Consider the following 13,355-nt stretch of genomic DNA (forward strand, 5'->3'; position numbering starts at 1 on the left):
GCCAGCGGGGGTGGCGTGACAAGGCTGTACTGTCACGCCGGTGGGAGTGGTGTGACAAGGTTGACACGTGGAATATGAGCTGGCAGACTACTTCCGAGCGCTCCGAAGCATGCCAACGTGGCACATCTTGTCACGCCAATGCATGTGGCGCGACAGCATGTTTTTGTCACGCCACACAGATCGGCACGACCAAAAAGATTAGATCTGCAAATATATATCCGGGTGGGTTATTTTTAAAATAAAATTGAAAAATAGGTTAAAAAAAATCGTGATGGGTCAAGATGGATGGAGTATATGAGTGCAACCAATCAGATCCATGATGGCTTCTGGTCATGAACATGTATGTTTCTGCAGATTGCAGCTGACCAGTATTTAGACATGCTCTAGCTGTTGTTGTCAAGCCATACTAGTTTTGAGGAATCTTGAGAAATTCAGGGTGCACAGAAACCTCAGCCGTCTGTGCTGGCGAGCCGAGCCGAGCCACCTGATGTGCATGTCATGACTCAAGCCGAACAAGCCTTCAATCCGAAGCCGAGCCGAGGGGCCACAAGCCGACCTGGCGCACGCTGCGCTGCTTCTTCTTCCTCCTCTTCCGGCGCCGCTGGGTGGTGCTCTCCTCCTCCTCCTCGGCCTCCCTCACGAGAAGCGGAACCCAAAAGCAGCCGAAGCCACGCACGGCGACGGCGACGGCGACGGCGACGGCGACGGCGACGGCGCGGCGTGCTACATGGTGAGCGCGGTTTTCCCACTCTTTCTCGGCCTCCAATCCGCGCCGATCCCTCCAGCGCGCTGCGGATCTCGCCTGCTCCTCCTAGATCTCGCTCCTTGTCGCTGCTGCTTCAGATTACTCGGCCGCTTCGGGGTCGGGATTTAGGGTTTCGGTAGGAAAGGCCGTGCGCGTGTTCCGATCCCGTGATTTAGTACCGGATCGCTGGAGGCCCGCCTGTTCCTCGCCCCTCTGCATGATGCCTCCCTCTGCTACCCCCCAATTAGAGGAATACCTAAATTGTTGCGCCATTTTCCGGCTGTATGTTGCAGTTGCATTGTCTTATGCGCGCTTGATTCTGTGCGGATCCGATGACCGAACTAGGTCTTCCTGCTTTCCTCTCCAATCAAGTGGGAACTCAGTTGGGGGCGCGCGCCTGTGATTATGCAGGGGTGTATATGCTTGGCCTTATCCTATCCTATACGCTCACTTCACTTGTATGCCATCGTTGTGATATCACTGTGGCTGGTGGCACCATGCTTGTGTATAATCTGACGTTGTACCCTTAGCATAACATCCAGCATCTATCGTACTTTGTCTGATGCACAGATGTTAGAAGGTCATAGCTGTATCCGAAACCTACTATGCTTACATGAAATATATTCTGGCAATGTGTTCAACTAGAAAAAAAATGTTTTACAGCAACAATATTTTTAGTGGCCTCGACAGCTTGAGCATTGGACATGTAATTTCTCTGATATAGTTGGATCAGATGATAACAATTTGTTTCGCCCCTTATTTTTTTTAAAAAAAATTTCCACATCTTCATACATTGGTTTGCATTTTTGTATTTGTTAGGTTCACCAAAAACTCAATACTGCCTCATGTGCTTGCATTAATCTTGTGCAGCATTATCAGTTTGGAGCTGCCTGATGTTCTACTCAAGCTGATGTCTTTATCCTTTCTATTGAATACACCTGTATTGATTGTCATTGGCAATTGCATAACTTATGACTGCCTTCTGCTGTGCCTGCGGTTGTTTGACAAGTTACATATGAGTATCTGCCATGCTCGAGGTTTCAATCCTGTCATACTGCTTGCGAATGGGTTTGGGCAACATGCTTGAAATTCAGATTTACAAAAAAAAAATGCATATTACCCATTTGGATAAGTAGGATTCACTGCGCTGGACTAAGCAGTAAACTCTGCAACTAATGGTTGATGCTTAGACATGCCTGAAGCATTTTCTCTTCTGTTTTCATGCAGGTGGTGCTTTTAGATTACCTGTACTAGTTTGCCTCTTGCTATATCTCCAAAATGGTGAAGCTGACAATGATAGCACGTGTCACTGATGGCCTTCCACTGTCGGAGGGACTAGATGATGGTCGGGATCTGAAGGATGCTGATTTCTACAAGCAGCAAGCAAAACAATTGTTCAAAAACTTGTCAAAAGGGCAGCACGAAGCATCGAGGATGTCAATCGAGACTGGACCATACCTTTTCCAGTATCCTTAATCATTTTTCTCATTTGCAATACTTTTTTACCGTAGTTCCTCATTTGGAAAGAGTTTTTTTAAGGATCCTAATTACAGTATTGTGCTCAAGAAAGAAAGGAACATGCAAGTCTAGGCTGCCTAACCACATTGTGTCAAACTTACTGAATCCTCACGTATATCTTAGATTCAATATTTGTATACAAGTTCCTTTGACCTGCAAAAGCTTATGCACGTTATGTGCTTATCATCTGTCTCCATTTAGACATTGATGTGTGGATAATACCAAGGAAATTATATCTCTAATGATGCACATTAAGTTGATTTTTTTTTGTAATTAAATTCTTGTGGCACTTCTGTTGTACCTTGATTAAAAAAACAGCTACATCATTGAAGGCCGTGTGTGCTATTTGACACTGTGTGACCGTTCTTATCCCAAGAAACTTGCATTCCAGTATCTCGAAGACCTCAAAAATGAATTTGAGAGGGTCAATGGCAGCCAAATTGAAACTGCTGCAAGGCCATATGCATTTATTAAATTTGGTATGGTTCTATGCTCATGTGTTGTCATCTTTTTATACACATTCTCTTAATGTTTCTACTTGTTGATAGCTTATATTTCTCTGCTTAGATGCATTCATACAGAAGACCAAGAAACTGTATTTGGATACCAGAACACAAAGGAACCTTGCCAAGCTTAATGATGAGCTCTACGAGGTGCACCAGATTATGACTCGCAATGTTCAAGAAGTTCTTGGTGTCGGTGAAAAACTAGACCGTGAGTTTGCTGCTGCCACCCTGTCTAGACTATGTTTCTTCTTTATATATTGCATTTTCTGGAATGATGGACCTATTCGGTGCCATTCAATAAGCAGGCTATCACGTTCACAAATCAATTTGGTTCTAGCAAATTATGTTGCCAGATGAATTCTTAGCTTGCTGTTATGTGCCTTCCTTTGATGACCTTCATTCTGTTTAGATTTTGTCATACTAGAATAAAACCTGTGCTTTGCAATGGGTCTACACTATACAACAGAAACAATTGGCAAATGTTGAATTACTTGCGAGTAGCAGAAGTGAAGTCCATGCATTCATAGAGCAGCCCATGCTCTAAAATAGATTGTTCTTGTAGTCGTTGGTTTATAGTGGAGGATAACTTTTAGAAACCTCTAGAAGCTGTGGTGAGGCTTATTCTTGAAATCAGTAAACCTAGGGGAAACATGTGAGATGATGTGCACTCTTTCTGTGCTTCCTTTTGGACTCATCTTCAATAATAACCTAGATTTATTACTTTATGTGTTTTGTGAATACATTAATCCTCCCTCATATTAGGTTTTGATGGTTGTGGTTTAGTTCATATTTATACTCCACAACCTAATACGCCCATCCAAGCAGATTATCAGGCACAGGCTCATAATGTCTGTTTAAGCTGTGTTCCTCTCCAACAATTGCCTGGCAACTACACAGCCCAATTGACACAGCCTTTAATCCCAAGCAAGTTGGGTAGGCCAAATATGGCCCAACAAGAACCAGATGAACCAAGAAAACAGTTTTAAGAAAACACCATAGTAGTAGCCATAGCATCAATGTGTAGGTCATGATTTGTTTCTGTCCCCCCTCCCATTTATATTATTTAAAGACATAACAGTTGTTTAACGAAAGGTTTCTCTTTGCAGAGGTGAGCGAAATGTCCAGTAGGTTGACCTCTGATACTAGAATCTATGCAGAGAAGGCGAAAGATCTCAATCGCCAGGTAAGGTCCTGTTGGCGACATTTGCCTTTCCTCATATACATCGAAGTCTTTTGAGTTGAATTTGGTTAGATGTAGCGAAGATTAACTGGTTAGTTTACTGTTTATAGACAGGAGATGTATAGCATAGGGCTGCATATTTTCGGATGTCTGGTTTCATTGGTGTGTGTGACACTGACATATCACATGTTTCTCTTGATGGTTGCAGGCCTTAATTCGTAAGTATGCCCCTGTTGCCATTGTGATTGGGATAGTACTGATGCTCTTTTGGGTGAAGAACAAGATATGGTGACTTGTGGTGTATCTCGGACCTCCTGAGTTACAATGCTGGAGCCTGGTGCACCGTCATCTGCATGCAACCACCATATGTTGATTCTGGCTCAACAGATGCTTCGATGGCTTATCCCGCATCTGCCGATTCAAGCGAGTACTGTAGCTACCAAAAGCGATCCCGTTGTAGTATACTACACTAGATATGGACCTGGTCTTAATGTTGAATTCTCGGAACTGGCGCGTTCCTATTAACCGGATCTGCGTAGTAGTGTATTTCTGTGAGCGCACCATATACAAGGTCTGAGGCTGCTGAACTGGGGGACGAGTGCTATTTCACTTGCCATACTGTATGCAAAACTAAACATGTTCCAATCTGGTGGTGGAGCCTAGAGAGGCAGGTCATTTCCTTTTATTACGGATCCCTTGAATGTAGTGTAATGAAATGTTGTTGTGTGGAGTTCACATGATTGGCAGGCTGGAAATCGACAAGGCCCTTTTGAGTTTTGACTCGGAACTTTGTAGTTTGCTTTGGTCCTGGACTTGGGAAGTAATCTGACAGTCTAGAGGAGGTTGACAGTTAAGCAAATGGGGAAAAGAAAATCTAGCTAGAATTCATTCACACTGATATACTGTATATATAATAAGCAAACAAGCATTTACACATTCCATTTCCAATCCACTACTAATAAATACTAATAATTTGACTTGGTGTTGATTCGATTGGATCAGAATCCGAAGCCATGGCGACGATGAAGAGAGAGGTAATGACAGAAGGCAAGTGTAGTCAGCAATCAGCATCGGAATCCGAGCACCCTGCCGTCGAGGGGCGAGAGGGCGACGCGGCAGACCTTGGCCGCCTGCACCCGGTGCGTGAGCAAGCGCAGCATCTTCACCCTTCCATTGACAACCAGCAGCGACTCCACCTCGATGGCCACCGGCTGCGGCTGCTGCTGCTGCTGCTGCGCGGCGGCGATCCCCATCTGCGGCTGCTGCTGCTGCTGTGCGACGGGGATGGCCGGGACGTCGAAGGTTGCGGACATGTCCTTGGTGCGCCCCCCGTCGATGAGGCCCGCTGGGATGTAGACGGAGCCGAGCTCCCCGCCGGCGTAGGCGACGCGGAGCGAGCTGTGGAAGTGCGCGAGCGGGGAGCGGTTGGGGTTGCGCACCGACGCCGTCTGCTGGAAGGTGAAGGCGACGGTGCCGTTGGCGGCGGCGAAGGAGGGCAGGCGCACCGCCGCCACCGCGATGTCGGGGGGCCGCGGCCGGAACAGCAGGAACAGCGCCGCGCCCGCGCCGCCCGCCGACAGCACCAGGAACGCCGTCGCGGCCAGGCACGACGCCAGCGCGGAGGACGACCTCTTCCTGGTGGGCCGCCGCAGGGGGTGCTCTGCTGCTGCCGGGTACGCGTGCTGCGGAGGCCCCCTGCCGGGCGCGGTGGGCGCGGGGTGGTCGGAGGACGACCTCGGCAGGGGGCGCTCTGCATAGGGCGGCCTGGGCGAGGGGCGCTCCGGCGGTGGCGCGCGGTTGTGCCCCGCCCCCGGTGGGTCACTCGGGGGCGGCGGCCTGAAGAAGGGCTGACCCGCGGCCGCGTAGTGGCCCGGTGGCACGGCGGCGGGGGCGGGGGCTTCGCCGCGGCGTGGGGGCAGCTGCTTCTGCAGGTGCATGCGTGTCAGTGTGTGGAAGCAGCCTAGTCTGGTCTGCTCTGCTTCTTCTTCCTACTCTCGTCCTCTTTATGATGTGGGAGATGGTGAAGAATAATGATGCCTCCTGGTTGGTGGGTGCCATGTGCTTTGCTTACTCATGATGCGGATCGCAAGCAATGGACTTGCTGCTTGCTTTTCATTTGTTTCCTGGCCGGGATGGGGAAACTTGCTGCAGACGAGACCGCCGCTAGGCGCTAGCAAAGTCGATGCATGCTTGCGTGCCTGCACTGCACCTGCTCTGATCAAACGAACCAACGGATGGCGGAGAAGTGCCGGCGTTCTGGTGAGATGAGGAAGATGAACAGTTGCATCAGTCTGGACTGGTTTGTAATTTCGTTTATCTTCAGGGTCCTGGCTGTAAGATTTGGATGTACTGTGCTGTTTTTTCCCGTTTAATATATGCTGCATCCTTATCTCGCAAAAAAAGAAAAAATAGAAAAAACGAACCAACGGATGGATGAACAACTGGACAGGAATGGATGGATCCTGTTCCTGAATCCTGATGGTTGGTTGGTCTGTTTCTTTCGTCCCTCCCTTTTCTTTCCTTTTCCTTTGCGCAGCATCGATCCGGCCCGTCCGTCTAGCTCTTATAAAAAAAAAGAGCACTCCTACTGCTTTCAGGAGGAGGATTTGGTTCTTTTCAAAAAAAAAAGGAGGGTTAGGGAGAGGCTGCTTCGTCGTTTCTTAGTCTTTACGCAACATCTCGCCGACATCTTCATGCATCTTTCTTTGAGTTTCTTCCTCTTCCTCTTGCCTTTTCTTTTGTCGCCTTCAAATCCTGTTTCTAACAAGCGGCAGCGCACACTAACGAACAAGCAGCTAATACAATGACCGCTAGCATGGCGGGACCCTCCCTCTCTCCGACCGCCGCCGCCCCTCCCTCCCCGAGAGCCGAGGCTGGATCCGGCGGGCGGCTCCCCTCCCCTCCTACGTGTGGCGGCTCCGTGGGCGCCGGATCTGAATCCGACGAGGACGTGGCGGGACGCGGCCGGATCCGGTGGCAGTGGCCTCCACGGCGGCGGGGCTCCACGTCGGCACCGGGCTGCATGGCGGTGGGGCTCCGCGGCGACGCGGGACCTCCACGAGGGCGGGTGGCCGGCAGCGGGGCTCCGTTGCGAGTGGTGCAGCGGCGATGGGCTTGGCGGGCTCTAGATAGGCATGATCTTTTTTTTTTAGTTTTTTTTTATTTACTGATGCGGGCATCCAACCGGCTCGGAAAATACCACATTTATCGTGACGATGGCTTCGAGGCGGTTGGCCTGACCGCATCGCTAAATCCATTTTGCAATTTTCTGTATCAGTGGTAGTAGAGAAAAGGAAATTAAGAGCCTTTCTTTCACGTTTCAGGCGTTTCATGGCTATATCTTGGACGGCCATTTCTATGTGCTGTGTGCATCAATGGATGGGCCTCCGTGCTTCAAAATGGACGAACGGAATAACATCCACCCTCGACGTAACTAATTAAATCGGTGCCAAGGATCATGCTAGCACGTTCCCAGGTTACCGTAGGCCACCATATATAATAGCATGTATGCATATTTATGACATGGTGATTTCTTCATTCATTTAATTTTCAACGATAAAAGTAAGATACACTAGACACAGCCAAGTAATTAACCACCACATGCTTATTTTTCATCATCTTCGTTGTCCATGGAAAGAGCCTTTTAATTTATTCAAGGATGCCCTGCTCACTGTGGTGGTGGAGGTCGGAGTGGCTGACGAACAGTATGAGCTATAAAAACAAACAAACTTCATGTTGTAAGTCTTTTTATTATACACATAATAATGTAGTACGATATCTAGCAAGCATTTTTTTATTTTGATAAGTAACTAAAATAGAGTTGCACGTTGATATATAACATGCATGCATGCACTTCCACATTTGCTTCCCACGGGAATTGCCTTGCGGCACTCATACGCAAGACGAAGAATTTTCAATTGATGGTACGTGTATCTTACTTTTAGTCATCAGTTCTGCATCTCATCTCCCTCATTCTGCATCTAATCTTCAATTGCCATCCTCTGCATCTTCTGCGCCTCATCTTCCTTTGAGATCCCTGGCATCATGTAATATCTGATATATCCCATCCCTAGGATCTTGTACTCCAACACCTTGTACTCGAACACGGCGGGTTGCTTGGATGAAAGATGGATAGTCACATGATCAGACAGGGTAGACGCCTTGGAGAAGGAGTTCATAAGCCTCAGTTCAAAGGTCAGGGAAACCTCTTCTTTCGATCGTATTAGGATAGGTTCTTTTGGCTGCATTGATACAAACATGACCCATTAACTACTGCAGATACACATAAACAGGATCCATTGTACAGTATTTCTTAAAGTAGTACTCTCTCCATACCCACAAAACTTGATATTTTGGACAAGGTTTGAGTCAAACCTCGGGAATATAAATGATGAATAAATCAGTTGTTGAGTTTGAAAATATGAAAATTATATGAATGAATTTGTCTACAAAATTACTTTCATAAAAATATACATATATAACTTTTTGATAAATATTTTGATAGAAATAAGAAGTCAAACTTGTGTTTTGGAGACTGTGCTGTTGCCCAAAACGTCATGTTTTATGGGTATGGAGGGAGTAATTGAATGGCAAAGGATACTAAAGAAGTTACTCCATATGATAGAACCAATTGAAATTTATAGAATAAACAGATGGTAATATGCACTGCAGAGAACCACCTCACCCAGATTTTACAGTTAAGAAGGAAATAGGCAATAACTAAAAAAGCAAACGCTTAATTCACTCCTATTTACCAACACCAATGTAATCAACGAAATGATGAAGACCATTGTTCCGCTTTATGAAATATGTAGACAAATTAACAAATTCAGTTATATAGACTAAACTAATACTCCCAACATAGATGAGCAACAGTAGCAAACAAAGTGAATTAGAAACTCAACACGGTATAGTGAGACAACGAAATTCTAAGGCAGTATGAATGCATGTTCTGCTAATCTGGTGTCTATCCACCAGACACACAGGCGGCTAAAAGGTAACCTAGGCGAGGAACCAAGAATGCACGCTTGCTAACAACATTAGGGCATTAAGAATCGACAACACATCACTGATATGATTGTTCACTGCATTTCATGTTACAGTCACATACAGATATTCAGAGGATGAGATCCATTCCAATTTGAGGGGCTAAGAGGGTCAAACCGGTAAGTACCTTGCCAACAGTTTGAGTCTGCCTAGAGAGAAATCCTTTCAAGATCCCAGTTCCTCCATGAGTGAAGAACTCGACACGTTCCTTATCCACCGAGATGACAACTCCGGAAGGAACTGGATATGGTTCAAGTTACAGAACTAGAATCATCCATGTGCAACAGTAACAGTTAGCCTTATAAATCACCGGGTAAAATCTATGTACCAGTGTCCCTCTCCCCGAGGCTGCTGAGGTTGTTGCAGATACCCATAAACACGACTCACACCATGGTACTCTGATTCCGGGGTTTCCTTGATTTCGAAGGGCCCGACATCGATGTCCACGCAATTGAAATCATAATCACGACTCACACCATCTGCTCATTTCCACAAACCCAAAATCAGCCCAGGGCCAGGGCAAAGAGCAGCTAGTGCAAAAGACAGTGCGGGCACTTACTGGGCGTCTCGAACGTGAAGGTAACGATGTTGAACCGGTCGCCCATGGCCTTGATGGTGAGGATGTCGTCGTTGTTGGCGCGGCGGAAGGCCTTGGCCATGTCGACGAGGCTCAGGCCCCCGGAGACGGCGCGGTCGCAGCGGTAGTAATCGAAGGCCTCGAAGGGGAGGAGGAGCGCGACGAGCGCGAAGCCGCTGCTGTCCACGGCCTGGACATCGAGGCCTTTATCGGAGAAGACGAAGTAGGCCTTACTGAACCGGTCGCTGATCGCCTCCAAGAGATCCTTGAAGAAGGTCGCCTTGTCCAGCCGCATCTCAAAAAAGGTGGGGAATTTGGTGGCGGCGACGGACATGGTGGCGGCGCTACCCTCTTGGAGGGCCCGGCGGCGGCGTAGGGGAAGAAGGGAAGGAGAAGACAGGGAAACCCTAGCTAGGATCTGGGCGGATGTGAGGAGGGGTTTGGGAGGGGAGAGCGGCGGAGGGGAATGGAGGAAGGTGAAAGGGAGACTAATAGCTCTTGGACGGCCCGGCGGCGGCGGAGCTAGGGTCTGACCGGGTGGAGCTTGAAGGTGAACCCGCCGCTGGAGGTAGACCTGGCTACCCGACCCGACGGACCCGACCCAACCCGCCCGAAAATAGCCCGACCCGACCCGACCCGAAGAGTTTGATGGGCGGGCTCGGGTAAAAAATTTTGACCCGGTATGACTGACGGGCCGGGCACGGGCTAAAATTTTTGACCCGAAACCCGAAAAAACCCGAAGAAACCCGACATTTTACATAGGCCCGGCCCGACCCGACCTGAACCCGACCCGACCCGACTGGCTGTCGGGTCGGGTGCGGGCTCAATTTTACGGCCCGGCCACCGGGTCGGGTCGGGCACGGGCCGCTAGAAAAAACACCGGGCTTTTTTTGGCCCGACCCGAACCCGACCCGGCCCGGAGGATGCCCAGGTCTAGCTGGAGGAGGCGGCGGCGGTCGAACGGGCGGCCCGGCCCGGCACGGGCCCGGCTAAGCACGGCCCGTTTAAGCCCGACCCACTTAAGCACGAAAATATTAACGGGCCGTGCCGTGTCTGCCCATGGGCTGAAGTGCCGGCCCAGGCACGGCCCGAAATTGATTTAATCGGGCCGGGCCGGCCCGTTTGGCCCGGCGGCCCGAAAATGTTTAAATAGGGTTTGATAATAGATAACATAGTATTTAAACGGGCTTATCGTGCTACCCATCGGGCCGATCGAGCCGCCCTTTTTCGGGCCGTGCCTGGACGCGTCCATGGGCCGGGATTGAGGCCCAGGCACGGCCCGGCTATCGTGCCCATGACGGCCCGAGCCCAATAATATTCGGGCCCGTGCCGTGCTCGGGTCAGGCTAATATGGGCCGGGCTTCGGACCCCATGGGTATCGAGCCAAATGGCCATCTATAATAGGGAGCCGTCTGGGGGGGTGCGGGGGGGGGATTGGTCGCTCTGACAGCCTCTATTATCTACTCTACCGTACCTCTATCTGCCTATTTTCAAAGTGCGGAATTTATCAGTTGATTTTTGTTCATCAAAACTGCATCGAATTGGAAAACGTGGAGAACCAGCACCTGATCGAGATGCAAAACCGGAGGAAAACCGTACCAATGGACGACTCTCAACGGGGTTTCAATAAGAAATTTGATGGGCATTAAATTAAATGTTACACTATCTTAGTAAATTTGCGGATACAGTAGGATAATTATGGGGAGGTGATCGAGTTTTATAAGATAAAAAATGAGCACCATGACAGTTCTCTAGTTCGGTTACCAAGTTCTTCGTCTCAATACTATGCAACGGAACCATGCACCGAGTTTCAAAGTTCTAGAACCCCCCCCCCCCCCCCCCCAAAAAAAAAACCCTGAAGTCCTAACATCCTCGGACCTGAATCTCGGTTGCGCGCTCTGGAGTGGGGTCCCCGCGGTGCTCTATGCAGCTTCCGAAAGGTCCTACCCCCCAAGAGCTGCTATTTGGATCTATTTTGGATGGGCGCACCGATTCTCTCTTTTGGAAAAATGTCCTACCCTGTCTTGTAGCGCGAGGTCGCGGAGACCCTGCCTGCGTGCCTGCCGCTGCGTATCGACGAGGGTATCTTTGGTCTAGGTCCTGCAGATTCACTCCTTTGCTGCCAGCCGGAGCAGGCGCCCGAGCTATGTGTTGACACAAATCTCGGTCAACACACGAACACACTAGATCGTGCGGCGTGAGAAAGAGCTCAATACAGCTCTCCTTGCGTGGAGCGGTCAGACCGGTCTAAAGGACCGGTTAGACCGGTCGCCGGTGAGAATCGGCGACGGTCGACGAACGCGAATCCGGGAGGGACCCTATCAGGGTATGTGCACGTAGGGTTGTTTTAGGATCGGCAGGCCACCTAGAACGCCTTCAAACGTCGTGGAGACGAAGGAAGAACAACAAAGAGGGTTGGAAAAGCTAGGGTTTGGAGAAGAGGATAAAAAGTAAAGTTTGTATTGATTTTGTTCGATGTGTCGAACGTCTTGAACCTGTCCTGGACGCTCCGCCGCCCGACGACGCTCGTCGGCGCCGGCGCCGGCGCCGACGAGCATCAGGTTCGTCTTGGCGCGCCCGATCTTGACGTTCTCGCTGTACTCGCCGGCCTTGACGTAGATCACGACGCGGCGGCTGCTGTACTACGGCGCCGCCTCCACGGCGTCGCTGATGCTCAGGTGCGTCCCGCTGCCGTCCTGGTCCACAACCATGTCGGGCACCATGTCGCCGGCCGCGTCCAACAGGAGGCGGCGGTCGCTGTCTTTCACCCACCTTGGTGGGACGAAGCCGACGTCTTCGTCTTCATTATTGCTGGTGGCTTGAAGAAGACTTCGGCGGTTGACGCCGGATATGCCGCCGCCCAGCTCGCCCAGCTCCTTGAAGATGGCGAGGCTGTTGCTGAGGTGCTCGCCGAGGTTGGGGAGGAACTCAAGCAGGTCGGTCCCGACGTCGTCGTCGGCGCCGACCTGTTGAAGGAGGTCGTGGCACGTGTAGTAGTACGTGAGCGCCGCGCTGAGCCAGGTCATGACGTCGTTGTCGGTGTGCACAGCAGCAGCAGCAGCGTCAGTCGAGTTCGCAGGCGACGACGCCGCGACGGCGCGGACCGACCGCTCCAGGAGCTCGCCAGCGACGTCGAGCAGCTCCAGGCAGTCGGCGGCGGCCGGCGCGCCCACGGCGAGCGCCGAGACGTTGGATAGCGCGTCGGCCACGCGCCGGCGCGTGGCGTCGAGCGACATGGGCACGAGGTCGGCGGCGTGGAGCTTCGTGAGCTCGCTGGCGCACAACGCCGGGTACCGCGTCACACCGCACGCGCGCGTGATGGCGGCCTCGGTCGGCCCCCTGCCCGCGGAGGGGCGACCGGGCGATCACCCGGCGCATGCCTCGGCCTCCGCACGGCGAAGATGGCGAGCGACACGGCGAGGCCGACGGCGACATCCACGCTGACGACGGAGGAGAGGATGAGCAGGTGGCGGCAGCGGTTGCTCTGGGCGGCGCATCCGCGCTGAGACCGTGTCGGCTCCGGAGAGCCGAGCTTGATGGTGCATGCAATGAGATGGAGTTTGCTCGATGGTGACGATCAGATTGATTGATGGATTGATTTTTTTATAGAAGGAGGAGGGATGACACGCACGGAATACTGTATGTTGACATGTTGTGGTGGGATGGAATTTGCTGATTGACTGACTGACTGACTGTATAGTATCTTTTTGTACGATTTGGTCTCATCTCAAGCAGGAAGCCTTTAAAACAAGGGTATCGATCGGACGATCACAATGCGGCGTA

General features: G+C 50.6%; 3 protein-coding genes across 8 annotated transcripts; 1 reads left to right on the forward strand and 2 right to left on the reverse strand.

Annotated features, from left to right (window-relative positions):
- The first annotated feature begins 555 nt into the window (after positions 1–555).
- On the forward strand, positions 556–4,725 carry LOC120705474 (25.3 kDa vesicle transport protein). 3 transcript variants are annotated; one of them, XM_039989810.1, is made up of 7 exons: positions 569–674; positions 705–730; positions 1,973–2,211; positions 2,582–2,742; positions 2,831–2,977; positions 3,876–3,952; positions 4,158–4,684. In XM_039989810.1, exons 3-7 carry the CDS (start codon positions 2,024–2,026, stop codon positions 4,239–4,241), a joined length of 657 nt encoding a protein of 218 aa, XP_039845744.1. In that variant the 5' UTR covers positions 569–674; positions 705–730; positions 1,973–2,023; the 3' UTR covers positions 4,242–4,684. The 3 variants fall into 3 exon arrangements, with proteins under 3 accessions (XP_039845743.1, XP_039845744.1, XP_039845745.1); XM_039989811.1 differs by having other exon boundaries at positions 660–677; positions 708–730; XM_039989809.1 differs by having other exon boundaries at positions 556–730; positions 4,158–4,725.
- Positions 4,726–4,813: 88 nt separating this feature from the next.
- LOC120705473 (NDR1/HIN1-like protein 6) lies at positions 4,814–6,387 on the reverse strand. Of its 2 annotated transcripts, none has more exons than XM_039989806.1 (2): positions 5,222–6,387; positions 4,814–5,185 (listed from the first exon to the last, which is right to left on the reverse strand). In XM_039989806.1, exons 1-2 carry the CDS (start codon positions 5,884–5,886, stop codon positions 5,014–5,016), a joined length of 837 nt encoding a protein of 278 aa, XP_039845740.1. In that variant the 5' UTR covers positions 5,887–6,387; the 3' UTR covers positions 4,814–5,013. The 2 variants fall into 2 exon arrangements, with proteins under 2 accessions (XP_039845740.1, XP_039845741.1); XM_039989807.1 differs by having other exon boundaries at positions 4,814–5,160; positions 5,203–6,386.
- Positions 6,388–7,425: 1,038 nt separating this feature from the next.
- Positions 7,426–10,129, reverse strand: LOC120705475 (proliferating cell nuclear antigen-like). Of its 3 annotated transcripts, none has more exons than XM_039989814.1 (5): positions 9,555–10,129; positions 9,324–9,474; positions 9,123–9,235; positions 7,803–8,190; positions 7,426–7,660 (listed from the first exon to the last, which is right to left on the reverse strand). In XM_039989814.1, the coding sequence occupies exons 1-3, from the start codon at positions 9,904–9,906 to the stop codon at positions 9,205–9,207; spliced, it is 534 nt and encodes a 177-aa protein (XP_039845748.1). In that variant the 5' UTR covers positions 9,907–10,129; the 3' UTR covers positions 7,426–7,660; positions 7,803–8,190; positions 9,123–9,204. The 3 variants fall into 3 exon arrangements, with proteins under 3 accessions (XP_039845748.1, XP_039845747.1, XP_039845746.1); XM_039989813.1 differs by having other exon boundaries at positions 7,888–8,190; positions 9,324–9,477; positions 9,549–10,129; XM_039989812.1 differs by having other exon boundaries at positions 9,324–9,477; positions 9,549–10,129.
- Positions 10,130–13,355: the final 3,226 nt, after the last annotated feature.

The sequence above is a fragment of the Panicum virgatum genome, chromosome 5K (assembly GCF_016808335.1).
Source record: "Panicum virgatum strain AP13 chromosome 5K, P.virgatum_v5, whole genome shotgun sequence".
Lineage (NCBI taxonomy): Eukaryota > Viridiplantae > Streptophyta > Magnoliopsida > Poales > Poaceae > Panicum > Panicum virgatum.